The following is a 17,348-nucleotide window of genomic DNA, read 5'->3' on the forward strand; positions in this document are numbered from 1 at the left end:
AGGTGTCGTCTTCAATGCCTTTTAAGATATATGGCGGATAATCTCGGCATCAGCCATTGCGACGTAAACGCGGTTGCAGAGGTCGACAACATCTTCTATATAGCTGGTAAATGTCGCCCCGCACTGTTGCGCACGGCCACGCATACGTTGCTCGGCGCGAAGCTTGCGAACCGAGGGGTGCCCAAATACCTCTGTCACGTTAGTCTTGAAGGCCGTCCACGTCGGCAGATCACGTTCGTGGTTGCGGTGCCACACGCTGGCGCCACCGCTCAAATAAAATGACACGTAATTCAGTTTTTTGGTGTCGTCCCAGTAGTTGTGGATGCTCACCCGGTCGTAGTCAGCGAGCCAGTCTTCTACGTCATGGTCTTCGGTACCACTGATGATGGGTGGGCTGAGTTGACGCAAATGGGCCGGGGCAGACTACGGTAGTCACCGGGGCAGTGCGTTGTGGTTGTGGTGGTCCTTCTTCCGGCATTATGAAGACGGGCTGCAGTGTCCGATTGCGATGTTCCAGAATTCCGGTTGTACCCCGCGCCTCCACCCATTGTAAGGAGGGTTTATTCGGCTCGTAGAGCAGCAGCGAAAACTCAGCACCAGCAGGTAGGGCAGAGCCAGCGAACGAACTGGGTACGAGCCACATGAGGGCAGTTTTAGCCACATGAGGGCAAATTTATGGGGTTTCTATCGTTCTTTTGCGATTTAGAGAATATCTGGGTGGAGATTTCTTCACTCAGGTGCTATAAATGTAAGCTTTTCGATGCTATAATCTTTCTGAGGTCTGTCTGGTAGGTACTAGTGGCTGTATCCAAAGTTTCAAGCGGTGTGTCTAACGTAATATTTACGCTCAAATTGTCTTTTATCTTTGTTAGAGAAGGATAGTACATGAAGAACTATTTTATTATATGTCTTATCACCATACAACAGCCGATACTTTTCTGAACAAAAAGGTGGGACTTTTACGGACAAGTAATTTTAGAGCGCAGCTCTTTGGCGTCCGTTCCTGGGTTTCGCGTCGTCGGCCTCGTAACCAGCTCCGCCCCCCTTTCATCCCCCCAGCGCTAGCAGCGACCGACTGATACCGCTGGATGCCGCTGACGCCACTAGAGTGTCAAGATAACGTGACTGCATAGAACACCGTCGCCGCCATGCAGAAAGAGGAGGAAAGGCCCCCCCCCCCCTGTTCTTGTGTGGCGGATAGGGTGCTCTTCAGTTGCCGACGCGCCGGTTATTTCACGTAGGCCCCGGCACGTCGACGAATACGTGACCACCTTCCCACGGCTAGACCTGGTTCTTAGCGCTGCGGAAGCGAGGGTATCATATTGTCACGTGGTAGTGACGGTGAAGAAAGAACACAGTAGCAGTACTGTGAAAGACAAAACTAGCTTTTATTGGGCGAACCTGTGCCCACAAAACAGGATACACTTAAAGCACAACGATAGCGGCGAACACAGTCGGCGATCGTCGAAAATCTGATCAGCGGGTCAAGTGCGTCGGCTTTTATAGAGCAGTCGTCGAATGTTCCAGACTAATCGTTCGGACCCGTGTGCCTTCCACAAAGTTCTACACCATTCGCATTACGCGATGAAATCAGATAACACAAGGTTCGGCGACAACAGACAGCCAGGTAGAAGCATCGATAACTTTCCAGAAACATCGGATACATGCAGGCGCGTCCCTCGCTGTGCGATTACAGTTGTTAAGCGGCGAAACGTGGTCGCCCGATAAAGATAAGTACACGTGTCAATACCCCCCTCTTAAAAAGCATCGACCCGATGCTACATACCAGCGAAATTAAAACACCCGTAGCAAAGAAAACAAGAACAAAAAATAAGGAATTTCGTCAGCGTCCGTAAAAGGGTTTAAGGCGCACCACGTGGACCACTTCAGATCGTGCGCGGCGCCGCTGTGAATGCGAAATGCCGTCTGGCACGACCTCATAGTCCAGAGCGCCAATACGTCGGATGACCTTGTAGGGTCCGAAATAGCGTCGGAGTAGTTTCTCACTGAGTCCTCGTCGGCGTATCGGTGTCCAAACCCAAACACGGTCGCCGGGCTGGTACTCAACAAAGCGTCGTCGGAGGTTGTAGTGTCGGCTGTCGGTCCTCTGTTGGTTCTTGATCCGTAGGCGGGCGAGCTGTCGGGCTTCTTCGGCGCGCTGGAGATAGCTAGCGACGTCAACATTCTCTTCGTCAGTGACGTGGGGCAGCATGGCGTCGAGCGTCGTCGTCGGGTTCCTGCCGTAAACCAGCTTAAACGGCGTGATCTGTGTTGTTTCTTGCACCGCCGTGTTGTAAGCAAATGTTACGTACGGCAGGACGGCATCCCAGGTCTTGTGTTCGACGTCGACGTACATCGCTAGCATGTCGGCGAGGGTCTTATTCAGCCGCTCCGTAAGGCCATTCGTCTGCGGGTGGTAGGCCGTGGTCCTCCTGTGCCTTGTCTGACTGTATTTCAGAATGGCTTGGGTGAGCTCCGCTGTAAAGGCCGTTCCTCTGTCGGTGATGAGGACTTCTGGGGCGCCATGTCGAAGCAGGATGTTTTCGACAAAAAATTTCGCCACTTCGGCTGCGCTACCTTTCGGCAGTGCTTTAGTTTCAGCGAAGCGGGTGAGGTAGTCTGTCGCCACGACGATCCACTTATTTCCGGTTGTTGACGTCGGAAAGGGTCCCAGCAAGTCCATCCCGATCTGCTGGAATGGTCGGCAAGGAGGCTCGATTGGCTGTAGTAATCCGGCTGGCCTTGTCGGCGGTGTCTTACGTCGCTGACAGTCTCGGCATGTTCTGACATAATGGGCGACGTCGGCGGTCAGGCGCGGCCAATAATACTTTTGTTGTATCCTCGAGAGTGTCCGGGAAAAACCGAGGTGTCCAGCGGTCGGATCGTCATGTAGGGCATGCAATACTTCTGGACGAAGTCCTGACGGGACAACAAGAAGGTAGTTGGCGCGGACTGGCGAGAAGTTCTTCTTCACGAGTAGACTGTCTTGAAGCGTGAAGGAAGATAATCCGCGCTTAAATGCCCTGGGGACAACGTCGGTGTGCCCTTCCAAATAATCGACGAGGCCTTTAAGTTCCGGGTCCGCTCGTTGTTGTTCGGCGAAGTCTTCCGCGCTTATTATTGCAAGGAAGGCGTCGTCATCCTCGTCATTTTGCGGCGGCGGGTCAATGGGGGCGCGGGATAGGCAATCGGCGTCTGAGTGTTTTCGTCCGGACTTGTATGTTACGGTGATGTCGTATTCTTGTAGTCTGAGGCTCCACCGTGCCAGCCGTCCTGAGGGATCCTTCAAATTCGCTAGCCAACACAAGGCGTGATGGTCGCTGACGACTTTGAATGGCCTGCCATATAGGTAAGGGCGAAATTTCGCTGTAGCCCAAACGATGGCGAGGCATTCCTTTTCGGTTGTAGAATAATTGCCTTCCGCTTTTGACAACGACCGGCTAGCGTAAGCTATCACGTGTTCATGTCCATCTTTTCTCTGGACCAGGACGGCGCCGAGGCCGAGGCTACTGGCATCAGTATGGATTTCTGTATCGGCGTACTCGTCGAAGTGCGCAAGTACCGGCGGCGACTGCATGCGTCGTTTGAGTTCTTCAAATGCGTCGGCCTGCGGCGTTTCCCACTTGAACTCAACATCACATTTAGTTAGACGTGTCAACGGCTCGGCGATGCGTGAAAAGTCCTTGACAAAGCGCCTGTAGTAGGCACACATGCCAAGGAATCTACGCACTGCCTTCTTGTCGGTGGGCTGCGGGAACTTTGCGATGGCAGCTGTTTTCTGCGGGTCGGGGCGTACTCCGGATTTACTGATGACGTGGCCTAGGAACAGAAGCTCGTCGTAAGCGAAGCGGCATTTTTCTGGCTTCAGAGTGAGCCCTGATGACTTGATGGCCTCTAGTACTGTGGCAAGCCGCCTAAGGTGATCGTCGAAATTTCCGGCGAATACAACGACGTCATCCAAGTAAACGAGACAGGTCTGCCATTTCAATCCCGCTAAAACCGTGTCCATCACGCGCTGGAACGTTGCAGGCGCCGAGCACAGTCCAAATGGCATACCCTTGAACTCGTAGAGGCCGTCTGGGGTGATGAAGGCGGTCTTTTCGCGATCTCTTTCGTCGACTTCTATTTGCCAATAGCCAGACTTGAGGTCCATCGAGGAGAAGTACTTAGCGTTGCAAAGCCGATCCAATGCGTCGTCTATCCGTGGAAGGGGGTATACGTCCTTCTTCGTGATCTTGTTCAGACGACGATAATCGACGCAGAAACGTAGGGTTCCGTCCTTTTTCTTCACCAGGACAACAGGGGATGCCCACGGGCTTTTCGACGGCTGGATGATGTCGTCGCGCAGCATTTCGTCGACTTGTTCTCTTATAGCTTCGCGTTCTCGCGGCGAAACTCGGTAAGGGCTTTGGCGGAGTGGTCGAGCGTACTCCTCGGTGATTATGCGATGCTTGGCGACTGGTGTTTGTCGAATCCTCGATGTCGTCGAAAAGCAGTGTTTGTGTCGTCGGAGCAGACTTCCGAGCTGCTGTTGCTTAATCACTGGGAGACTCGGATTAATGTCGTAGTCTGGTTCGGGAACCGTGGTCGTCGGGGTAGATGTGGCGGAATCCGAGAGGACAAACGCATTACTGGTTTCCACAATTTCCTCGATGTACGCGATCGTCGTGCCCTTGTTGATGTGCTTGAACTCCGGGCTGAAGTTTGTCAGCAACACTTCAGTTTTCCCTCCATGCAGTCGAGCGATCCCTCTTGCGACGCAAATTTCACGGTCTAGCAGGAGGCGTTGGTCGCCTTCGATGACACCTTCTTCGTCAGCGGGTATTTCGGTGCCGACCGAAATAACAATGCTGGAGCGGGGCGGGATGCTCACTTTGTCTTCGAGCACACTCAAGGCGTGGTGACTACGAGGGCTCTCCGGCGGTATCGCTTTATCTTCCGACAGCGTTATTGACTTCGACTTCAGGTCGATGACCGCGCCGTGTTGGTTCAGGAAGTCCATACCGAGAATGACGTCTCGTGAACACTGTTGGAGGATAACGAAGGTGGCAGGGTAAGTCCGGTCATGAACGGTGGTTCTTTGTCTGGCGTCGCAGTTGGGTCTTGGCGTCGGATCACGGCTGCGTCGTGTTGAACTGAAGCTGGAACGTCGCGTCGTCAAGCCGTCTTTCGTCGGTGTAGTCTTGGCTTCCTGACTTCGTCGGGTAGGCGGCGTGTCGTCATTAGGTCGTCGAGATCGTTTCTTTGTCGTCTTCGTCGGCGGCGGAGGATCTTCGTCAGTTCGACGAACAGCAACCGCACCTCCATCGGTTGCTGCTTTTAGTTTTTCGAATATGGGCTCGCAGAGCGGCCCCGGGCTGGGCCGGTATATGGTCGGCGCTGCGGCGACAGGTAGCGTCCTGGTGACGGCGAATGGGACGGCCGTCGAGGGCTCCACTGAGTAGCGGCGAGGTAATCGGCGATGTCACGTGGGCGCTCGCCAAGCTGTGGACGCGGCGCGTTGACGGCGAAACCTCGCAGTCCCATCTCCCGGTACGGACATCGTCGGTAGACGTGACCCGCTTCTCCGCAGTGGTAGCAGAGCGGGCGGTGGTCAGGAGCACGCCAGATGTCCGTCTTCCTCACGTAGGTGCGCTGGGCGAGGGGTGGTCGTGCTGGCGGCGGCGGCGGTGGTCGACGGAATTGCGGCGTTACGGGGCCCTGACGCGGCCGTGGAAGGGGACCTTGACGGCGGGCGACGGCGGCGTAGCTCATCGCTTGCGGCTGAGGCTGCGGCGGTTCTGGTTGCACCTCAGGAACTCCAAGCGATCGGTGCACCTCTTCTTTTACGATGTCGGCGATCGAGGCCACTTGAGGCTGCGACGAAGGCAAGACCTTGCGCAGTTCTTCGCGCACAATGGCCCTGATGGTCTCGCGCAGATCGTCCGTGGCCAGTGACTGAACTCCGGCGTAGTTTGTCGAGGTCGTGCGGCGGTCGAATTGCCGGTTTCGCATCTCGAGTGTCTTCTCGATGCTGGTGGCCTCGCGAAGAAACTCGTCGATGGTCTTCGGTGGGCTTCGTATCATTGCGCCGAAAAGTTCTTCCTTCACACCACGCATGAGAAGGCGGACTTTCTTCTCTTCGGGCATATCCGGGTCGGCGTGGCGGAAGAGACGTTTCACTTCTTCCGTGAAGATAGCAACGTTCTCGTTCGGTAGCTGCACTCGGGCGTCCAGCATGGCTTCGGCCCTTTCCTTGCGCAAGACGCTCGTAAAGGTGCGCAGGAAGCCGCTACGGAAGAGGTCCCATGTCGTTAAGGTCGACTCCCGGTTCTCAAACCACGTTCTGGCGGCGTCTTCTAAGGCGAAGTAGACATGCCGCAGCTTGTCGTCGGAGTCCCAGTTGTTGAATGTCGCGATTCGCTCGTAGGTCTCCAGCCAGGATTCCGGGTCTTCAGTCGCTGCTCCATGGAAGGTCGGTGGGTCCCGGAGTTGTTGTAAGATAACGGGGGACGCTGGGGCAGCCATTGAGGTTGTCTTGACCACGATCTTCTTTGTCGCCTCAGGTAGAAGTCCGTGCTCTGGGGGCAGTCCTTGCAGTCTGCGGCTAGCACGCAGACTGCAAGGACTTCACCGTCACTACCCTGTCAACGACTGATGTGACCAAGGATACTATTTCTTCCTCCTGAACTACATTCTGCGAATCCTTTACAGGAAGTCTAGACAAGGCATCAGCGACTAGGTTTTCTGATCCTTTGCAATATTCAATCTGAAAGTTGTAATACAGGAGCCTGGCTGACCATCTTGAAATGCGAAGAGGTCGACGACCTGAGTCGCCAGCGGACAGTAATGCAACTACTGCTTGATGGTCAGTTCGAAGAGTGAACCGTCTACCCCAGAGGTACACATGCCATTTTTCACATGCAAACAGACATGCTAGCGCTTCACGCTCTCCTACAGAATACTTTCGTTCAGCTACAGACAATGTCCTAGATGCAAAAGCTACAGTTTCTAGCTTAGAACCATACGGTTGCTGTAACACAGCACCAATACCAACATCAGATGCATCAGTCGTGACTACCACAGGCAATTCAGGGTTGAAAATCTTAACGACAGGGGAACATATAAGACGAGCTTTCAACTGATTGAAGCTACGTTGTGCATCATCAGACCAAGCAAAATTTTGCCCTTGCCTGAGCATGAGGCGAAGCGGTTCTACAAGCTCTGCATAATGATCAATGAACTTGGCATAGTAACCAGCTAATCCTAAGAAGGATTGCAATGACTTAATATCTGTAGGAGCAGGCGCATTCAGGATTGCTTTTACCTTGCTCTCTGTAGGCGAAATGCCTTCAGCTGAAATTTTATGGCCCAGAAAAGTCAGTTCTCTCACAGAGAAGACACATTTTTCATTCAGTTTCATACCACTGTTTGAAATGCAAAGCAAGACTTCTCTTAAGTTAGCATCATGCTCAGGTTTTGTCCGACCCCATACCAAAATGTCATCAAGGTAACAGACAACATTCTTACAACTCTGCAAGATTTGTGACATCATTTTCTGAAACACTGCTGGCGCGGATGCCAAGCCAAAACAGACACGCTTGAACCTGAATAAGCCTTCATGAGTTATGAATGTAGTGAGATCTCTACTACCTTCTTCCAGTAACAGCTGGTGGTAAGCAGATGCTAGATCCAGCTTAGAAAAATATGTGGCACCATGAAACATTTGCAATAACTCTTCTACGTGCGGCAAAGGATACCCATCAATGACAATTGCCTTATTCGGTTCCCGTAGGTCAACACAGAGCCGGATGGCTCCATCCTTTTTGCGCACCACGACGAGTGGAGACACCCATTCAGAAGCCTCGACGCGCTCGATGACGTCGCAATCCTCGAGACGTCGCAGTTCATTCGTCACCTGGTCACGGAGAGCCAGGGGTAGTCTGCGCAACTTGGATGATACTGGTTTCATACCTTGCCGCCGATGTATTCGGTGCACGAAGTTTTTGACGAGTCCCAACTCGCCACTGAAGAGGTGATCAAAACCCGGAGGCACACCTGTGGGGCTCTGTACTGGAGGAAGCGTAGCCAGGCAGCATGTCAGCGACGTACCGTCGATTTGTATTCCCAAGCGCTGGATGGCGTCAAGACCCAGCAGTGATGTTCCTGTAGACGTTACATGGAACGTGACTGAGCACGACCTTTGAAGAAACTGGACAGTGGCTTGGAAAAGGCCTTGAATATCGATGCGTTGCCTGGAGAAATTCCTCAAGTCCACTGCTGTTTTTGACAGTCTGGGCTGTCGACCAAAGTGCTTTCCAATATCTTCGGCCGTCATCAATGAGACAGACGCTCCCGTATCCACCGGCAGTCGCATGGAGACGCCATTAACTACGACCGGAACTTCCAAATCTTTAGTTTCAAAAGAGCTTACCGTCAATACAGACGCGGATGGCTGCCCTGCGGAAGTTGAAGACAGCGTCTCTGCGGAAGAGACGTGTTGAACAATACGGGTTTTTCGGCATACGGATGCAAAATGGCCCAACGTGTGGCAGGCGTTGCACCGCCGGTTCCTTGCGGGGCAATTCCTGTATGTGGCAATATGTTTCGTGCTGCCACACCGGTCGCATGCACCACGGTTCCTAGAGGAGCCACGTGCGAAATGTCGGCCCTCTTGGCGGCTTCTCGGAAGAAGTCGGCCCTCTTGGCGGCTTCTCGGAAGAAGTAGGCCCTCTTGGCGGCTTCTCGGAAGAAGTCGGCCATCTTCATGGCCTCCCGGACTACGTCGGCCATCTTGGCGGCTCCCCGGAAGAAGTCGGCCATCTTGGCTCGTTGACGGAACGCCAAGTTGAGCTGCCTCGATTCTCTGTATTTTCTCCGAGTCGAACGCGCGGTTCGCTCGATGTAGGGCTTCTAACGAGCGTCCAATTTCTTCTGCCTTGTCCAGGGACAAGGTTTCGCCATGGGCCAGCAACTTTTCGCGAACGCTGGCGTTCGCCACCCCATGTATGATTTGGTCTCGGACGCGCTCGTCATAGCTTGTGCCGAAGTTGCACTGTACCGCCTTCTCCTTCAATGCGGTCACGAATTCCAGGAAGCCTTCTCCCTCGAGCTGCTTTCGGCTGGTGAATTCGTGCCGTTCCGCCAGGACATTTGTTGACGCGGAGAACAGCCGGTCAAGCCGCTGCAAGAGTCTCGGAAACTCTGACGCTGGCGGGACCGCATCACTTGTCGTTTACGCTGCGCCGGTCGACTGCCTTGCTGCTTCGCTTGAAGCTGACGCGGCGCTGGGTAACTGCCTTGCTGCTTCCTGCTCCTCGGCTGCGAAGTGCTTCCGTTGTCCCTCACGCCCGAGAGCGCTGACGAGCGCAGACGCTCGCCGTGCGTCCGTCCAGTCGCCGCCGCCGGCCGCTTCGAGGTGGGCCTGAAAAAATTTTTTCCAGCGGTACCAGGGAATTAACGGAGGGCCGGGCACTTCAAGAAAAACGGGAAGGTTCGCCGTAAATGCCATGCCGGGTAGCGTGCAGGAGGCAAGCCGGAGCTCGCCGCAGGAATAGGCAAGGAAGAGCAAGGGGGAGAGTAGGCCTAGGCTCGGAAGCCTCGCGACGCCAAGTGCGTCGGCGACGTTTGCCGGCCGTGCAGACACGGAAGGGACGCTTCACTTACGAAGCTCGTTGGTTTCCCGGGGCTTCGGTCGGAACCGCTGCGGGAATCCCATCCTCGTCGCCAAAGATGTTGTGTCGGCAGCGGCAGGCAAGCGGGGGGCCCCGACCAGCGAACGCCCGGCTAACGCCGGCGCAGTAAAGGACACGCGGAGCGAACTGCTCCCGTTGAAAACCGGAACGAAGACTCCGCCGATCGGCGGCTGTTTTTTGCTTATAAAGGGTTCAAACGCCAGATGACGCCTCCCGATTGGTCCAATGCTCGTCGCATGACAGAAGGGGGGTGCGCCATCTAGCTAAACTACAAAACATGCATAGGCGATGACACATAGATCTGACAGGGGGCAACACTATACTACATCATCCCCCCCCTGGAAACAAAGTAACATAAAGTCAAACGCGCACACACGACGCGCACTTAAGTCCAAAGAAGATTTCAGTTCATTCCCCCCCATGTTCACACACACGCACCAGTTGCACACAAGCACGCACTTAAGTCCACAACAAATTCAATCCGTCCCCGCCCAAGTTCACATACACGCGCACCAGTCTTGGGCACTAAAAACACAGGCAGTCACTCAAAGTTCAACAAGGAACATGGCACAAAACTCACTGTACCGCAACAAGGAACACATTTTACCTGTGTGAACGAAAAATGTGAACTGCCTCCTAAATGTCACAGCGAGGCCCCTAGCCGTGGCATTTCGAAGACGGCAAAAATGCTCTGCATTCAGGAAACATAATCGTCAAGCCGCGGAGGCCGTTTTTTGACACGCTGAGGACGCGTGCGTACCTCAGAAGAACTTTGGGGGTTGCGACGCGTTTCGGTCGACTTTAAAGACCCAGTCGTCCCACTACTATCTCCCTCCCCCTGGTTGGAAAGTGGAATGTGGTTGTCGCTCGAAGCTGGAGAGGGTTGCCCAGGACGCTCCTCTCGAAGTCCCAACAAGTCCTGGGATACTACCGATTCCCCCACGGAATCTGAAACGATTGCTGACTGTGTAGACTCTGAAGCGATACAGTCAGATGCACTACTTAAGCGGTGCCTATGAAAGGACGATGTCACGCCAGACGAGTCATCGGAATGACTATTCAGGTTTGAATACGAGTACAAAAAATCTTTGTCAGCCGTGGACAATGTACTATGGTTTGAATTATCGACTACTGTGGTTAACTTAGACGCATTCCACGTCTTCCCATCACTGAGTACAAAAGAGGATGGTCCTACCTGGGCCTTAACTGTACGAGGCGTACTGTACTTAAAAAATCCTTTTTTGGCAAGTTTTACTTTGACGGTGTCTCCCACTTTGATACGAGTTGCCTGAGCACCTCTGCGTTTGTCTACATACTGTTTAGTTTGCCGCTGTTTCTGCGAGACTCTCTCGCGAACTTGCGGAAGAGAACTGTCCTGAACCGTTATGTGCTTACGCAACCTGAAGTTGCTAATATCTATCTTTGAACGAGGTTGACGACCATGAAGTAGGAGAGCTGGGGAGAGACCCGTTGTAGCATGTGGTGCGATCCTATAAGAACCCAAGAATTCTGAAATGCTTTTCGAAGCATCTAGACCTTCAAGCCTGGCTACCTGCAGGTGTTCCTTAATGACTCTGTTGAACCTTTCTATTTGACCATTACCCTGAGGATAATAGTTGGAGGAGAAAAAATGAGCGATTCCTTTTTCCTTTAGGTAATCTTGGAATTGTTTTGAAACAAACTGTGGACCATTGTCTGTAACTATAGAGTCTGGCAACCCTTCACGGCTGAAAGCCCAGTCAAGAAGCTTAATGACATCATCTGTGGAGATGCAATTAGTACCAAGTACTTCTGGCCACTTTGAGTAGTAGTCAACAAGGGTGACTAGATACCTAGGGTAGGACGTGTTTAATGGGCCAATGATGTCCATTCCCAATTTCTGCCAAGGCCCGTTCGGCCATTCAACTGGTTGCAATGGAGCTACATGAGGCTTTGCAGACTTGTCTGCCAGCTTACATACATGACAATGCTTTACATACTGTTCCACAGTGCTATCCATCTGGGGCCACCAATAGCGTTCACGAAGAAGCTGCTTAGTACGTACTATGCCCTGATGATTTTCATGTGCCAGCTGTAGAAATGTAGGTATGAGGACACTGGGTATTACCACACGATCACCACGCATGAGTAATCCATCTACAAACAACAATTCTTCATTCACATGAAAGTAAGCTATTAAAGCATTGTCTATGTTTTTCTTAGAAGGCCAACCCTCTGCTAGGCATTTACTGACCTTCTGAAGCGTCTCAACCGTACTCGTTGCAAGTTGCACTGTTTCCTTGTCAACGACTGATGTGACCAAGGATACTATTTCTTCCTCCTGAACTACATTCCGCGTCTCCTTTACTGCGCCGGCGTCAGCCGGGCGTTCGCTGGTCGGGGCCCCCCGCTTGCCTGCCGCTGCCGACACAACATCATTGGCGACGAGGATGGGATTCCCGCAGCGGTTCCGACCGAAGCCCCGGGAAACCAAGATGCCCGGGGCTTCTTGGCTTCTACCCTCTTCACCGTCACTACCCCGCACCTCCACCAGATGTCACGTGGTAGTGACGGTGAAGAAAGAACACAGTAGCAGTACTGTGAAAGACAACACTAGCTTTTATTGGGCGAACCTGTGCCCACAAAACAGGATACACATAAAGCACAACGATAGCGGCGAACACAGTCGGCGATCGTCGAAAATCTGATCAGCGGGTCAAGTGCGTCGGCTTTTATAGAGCAGTCGTCGAATGTTCCAGACTAATCGTTCGGACCCGTGTGCCTTCCACAAAGTTCTACACCATTCGCGTTACGCGATGAAATCAGATAACACAAGGTTCGGCGACAACAGACAGCCAGGTAGAAGCATCGATAACTTTCCAGAAACATCGGATACATTCAGGCGCGTCCCTCGCTGTGCGATTACAGTTGTTAAGCGGCGAAACGTGGTCGCCCGATAAAGATAAGTACACGTGTCAATATTGTTTGTGTCGGCATCGGCGGCGTTGTCCCTGAAACCAACTCCGCAGCTGGGGTTGACTCACTATCGGCGTCAGCGGCATCAGTCAGTCGCTGCTATCTCTTCCCTCCTCCCTTTATCGTGTTGTCCGCTTGCTGCGCGCGCTTCTGCCCCCATCGTTTGCCGCTGGGTGTACACGCCGCCCCCCTCCCCCCTCTTCCTGCGAGTCTCCGGTTGTCAAAGCGCCGGCTCGAACTTAATTCCTTTCTTCGCTCCTCCTCCAATGCAACCCCTGTGCGGTGGCAATCAGAGAGCCAGATCGGTGGCGGCGGATCTGTATATGTGCACCGCCCGAGCCGAAATTGCCGCTGCCGTTCGCCCTGTGCGGTGGCAATCAGAGAGCCAGATCGGTGGGGGCGGATCTGTATATGTGCACCGCCCGAGCCGAAATTGCCGCTGCCGTTCGCAATTTCCTAACACTTATGCGGGAGAACATCCCGTTCCTCTCGCTCGTAACGCGTCCCACGGCTGTGACAACCTCGCGAGGCACTTGTATAGATCTCGTCTTTGAGAATCAAGCATTGGTGTACCAAGTCGAACATATATCAGTCTATTTCTCCGACCACAAAGCTTCCTTCATGACTGTCAAGAACTGTTAGTGGAGTCTTTGTTAAAGGAATACGTGTGAAAAATAAAAAAAAATTCTGTGATAGCGCATACATGTGTTGCTCGATTTCTTTGCCTCAATCTATCGAAAAGGTGAAACAGCTTATTTGCTGCGCTCAAATTTCGCATTAGGAAGTAACGTAATCGTCGGTAATTCTTTCTTTTTTTCCCACACAGGGCGTTTGTGCAGGTTGAGAATGAAGGAAACGGTTATTAGCACATTGTGTGCCCCAAACTAAGAGCCCGCACTGTATGTTAGATTAAACTAGAAAATAATGCAGCTGCATTTTAACTGTGTATGACATCAAAGTTCTGAAACTGTTTATTGCACCAAAAGAACGCGTTATCTTTGCGCGTATGTATCGAATGTGCTCTCACCACAAGAAATATTCATCAGATGCCATACCTAGAATTTTGATCGACTGTTCTCGAACTAAAATGGTGCGTTGGAATGAAAGATTCAAAATGTGTTCGACAGTATTATTTTTGGCACGGTATATCACTTATTTTGTCTCCACCACATTCAGCCAAGCCTATTAGTTTATTGCCACAGTGCAAGCCCATTTAACCATTCATAAACAGTACTTTCTATTACGGACAAGCTGACTCCCGTAAGATAACGAATACGTTAGTGTCACCTGCATGACTGGGGACACTTGGGTGTGGTTGTAAAGTAGTAAAATAATCCCCAATATTATTTCCTGAAGGGCACAATGTCATTACTCAGTGCCCTTCTGGGCCCTGCAAGGCATCTTGAATAGAATAGAACACTCCAAAATCAGAGATAAAACCCTTTAAGACAGTCTACTGAAACCTGCTGCCGATGTAGCTGTTAATCAAATCGAGTGCTAGTGCCCTGATTCCATAATGTAGCATCTTTTGGAAAGAATGGCACGTTTCATAGAATAGAGGACTTTTCATAAATCTAAAAAAAACCAACAGGTAATGGTGATTTTCCGATATTATTTAAGCGTTTTATCGCTGTATGCAGGCGAAATCCAGCAAACTGGCTCTCGGGCAGACGTGCCGAACGTACGATCGCTGGATGGCTGACCAGGCCCGGTGCGAGGTGATCCGTGAGAACCGCAAGACGGGCTACCAGGTGCACATCATTGTCGCTTTCCTCATGCTGCTGGCCACCATCATCGGCGCGTTGGCCATTCTGAGCGTGTATGGACGTCGCCGCTACATGTCAATGTTCCTTGACTCGGACGAGTTCAACAGCACCATGAACAGCCCCTGGTACCGGTACTTCTTGCGCAGCTTCAACATCAAGAGTAATGGAAGTGGTGCCATGCAGGAGGCGTTCGGTTTGTGCAGAACTCCCGAGTGTGGCAGAGAAGGCGCCTACATTGCGGGTGCCCTGAACTGGTCCGTGAATCCGTGCAGCGACTTCTACAGTTTTGCGTGCTCCATTCCCGCGTCCAGCCCCGACTACCATGCCGCGGACACCGTGATTGTCGACGACATCAAGAACGCTGTTCTCAAGATCCTCCGCGAGGAACGCCGTTTTGTCGACAGCCCTGTCTCTACCGCACGGCGTCTTTGGATTGAATGTATGAACGTGAGTGCGCTGCGTTCTTTGAAAATTGGTCCTCTGCAGTCTGCCTTAAAGGTAACTGGTCTGCATGGTTGGCCGTATGAAGCAGACGAAGACAACACTATTTCGACTGTTTGGAACACATCGGCAAAGATCCTCAGGTACTTCGGCATACCAACGTTGCTAAATGTTCGCCTTACAAAAGTATCTAGAACATCAGACGCGGTGGTAGTGTTGGACAAGTCGAGCGCTTTTGGATCTCTGGATGATTTCAGCAATAACAACTCCGTTAGCGAGCGTTGTAGAATTCTTCATAATTTGATGCGTCTCGTCAGCCCCAAAGCTCCTCGAGGTCTTGCTGACGAGGCTCTAGAATTTGTTCACTACGTGCTCCGACTGACGGAAAGTTCATCAAGTAAAGATAGCGAAGAGCAAGTCAGAAGCCTCGGGGACTTGAGCCTGTTCCAGCCTTTTGTCTTAAACGCCCTCGGCGATGCGCTCGACAACATCACCGGCGAACCTGTCCTTCTATTGCAATCCTCTGAGTATATCAATGACCTCATTGAGGCCATTAGAGTGACTCCCCCACACGTCACACTCAACTACCTCGGGTACACCCTCGTGGACGACATCAAACCCTTCGTTCTTCCCCCATCGTGGGACGCGCCAAGGCGGGACAAGGTCTGCCTCGAGGCTCTTGATAAAGCCTTACCTCGCATGGTTCATTACATGGCCTACACAAGGTTCAAGACTACGCTTGAGAATGTTGCCATACGCAACATAATTGATGACCTCAAGCACGAACTCATGACGGCCATCGCCAAAACGACATGGCTAGATGTATCGACCAAGTCGCAGCTCCTAAAACGCCTCACAGAAACCCAGATCCATGCCTTCTTCCCACACTGGATGAGCAACAGCCAAGTGGCGCGCGAGTTCTTTGCGGATCTTCCTGAGGTGACGCCAGGTCGGGCGCTCGAGTCGTACCAGGCAATCCGGGAGCACACGTTTCGCACGTCTATGCGAGACCATTTCGACAAGAATGACCTCTGGAAGGGTAGCGTATTTGACACGGACTGCTCTGTGGACCGCGAATTGAACAATGCCTATTTCCCGGTAACGTTGGTCAATGTCACCGGCCGAGCAACGCAGTTCTTCCTGCTCTTCCAGATACCGCGCATCGGCTCTCGCCTTGTGCGGTGTCTCTTCCTGACACTTCTCGAGGGAAGCGCCTACGGCGGCGGGAGCCACAGGTATGAAGGCGGCGGGGCTTCCTGGTGGTCGCAGACAGCGCGCCAGAGCTACCAGGCACGAAAGCATTGTTTCAGCAACCAGAGACCTGAAATATGCGACACCGTGGAGAACACAGGCGACGCGGTGGCCCGTCGCCGGCAACAGGCGTTGCTGGGAGAAATCGCCGAGGCTGCGGCTGTAGCTCCGGTTCTCAAGTTGTACAGGATGTACATCATGTCTCGCAGTAGGCACCGGACGGACTACCGCTTCCAGAACGCCGAGGGCGTCTCGACGAACCAACTGTTCTACGTGTACCATGCACTTAACTTATGCCAACCGCGAGCACTCCTGAAACGGAGCTCGAGGGATGCAGCGTCTGTGGCTGGGATGTGCAACGAGCCGTCAAGGCGAAGAGTTAATTCCGCGTTGATGAACGACCCAGAGTTCGAGAAGGTATTTGGCTGCAGCCCTGGAACAAGCATGAACCCAGCGACTAAATGCAGTTTCTACTAGCGGTAGGCACGACCGGTGCTTGATGGCGTTACTTCTATTGTTCACTTGTTGGAAACTCTCTCTCTTCACTTATGCCCCTCACGCATTTGCCTTTGTAAGCGCATGTCCATAACGTGGCTCAATAAAGGATCCACGCTTTTTTTTTTCAGAAGGTTATGAATCAATTGCAATCTGAAGAGTTCTCTCGTGCGTAATCGTTCACTGTTCCGGTTACCTCCAGGACGATGGCAATTCCGCCGGTGCTGTTTCGCGGGTGTGAACTCAGCGTCTCAGAGCGTGAGCTGTCACCAACTTGAACGTGACAGGTGCGCCAAACGTCTAGTCGCGGTGCATTTTTTTATTTCCTTTCTTTTGTGGGGGGAGGGAAGGATTTCGGTGAGGCTGGATAAATACTTTCACGTAGCATGTGTTAATACGTGCGAAAGGAAGCTCGATGGCCAATTTTGCCGGATGGCCTACGATTTTCGTATGAACACTCTTGCTCGGAATATATTATTTCTGACGTTTAATAATTATTAACTACTTATGTAAGTACGCGAAATGTAGAGAATAACCTATTTGGCTCTAAGGGGCGGTCAAGAACATTGCTTTGGTTCTTTCCTGCTAGGTGGAACTTGCATAAATACAAATACAAATACAAATACAAATACCTTTATTTCAGCATCAGGGATGTTAGGGGTGCACCCAAATAGCCTATGACTGGCTTGACAGAGGGGCGCACCCCCCTACATGAAAACCGGCAGCAACAGAACACGGACAGAACAATAAAAAAAGACTACAGTGC

General features: G+C 52.3%; 1 protein-coding gene across 1 annotated transcript in view; it reads left to right on the plus strand.

Annotated features, from left to right (window-relative positions):
* Positions 1–16,715, plus strand: part of LOC135907576 (uncharacterized) — a 123,770-nt gene extending 107,055 nt beyond the window's left edge. The window contains exon 4 of the mRNA XM_065439261.1: positions 14,270–16,715. Within this exon, the coding sequence (XP_065295333.1) occupies positions 14,270–16,564 (2,295 nt within the window). The 3' untranslated portion in view covers positions 16,565–16,715. The remainder of the gene's footprint in view (positions 1–14,269) is intronic.
* The last annotated feature ends 633 nt before the right edge of the window (positions 16,716–17,348 follow it).

The sequence above is a fragment of the Dermacentor albipictus genome, chromosome 1 (genome assembly GCF_038994185.2).
Source record: "Dermacentor albipictus isolate Rhodes 1998 colony chromosome 1, USDA_Dalb.pri_finalv2, whole genome shotgun sequence".
Classification (NCBI taxonomy): Eukaryota; Metazoa; Arthropoda; class Arachnida; order Ixodida; family Ixodidae; genus Dermacentor; species Dermacentor albipictus.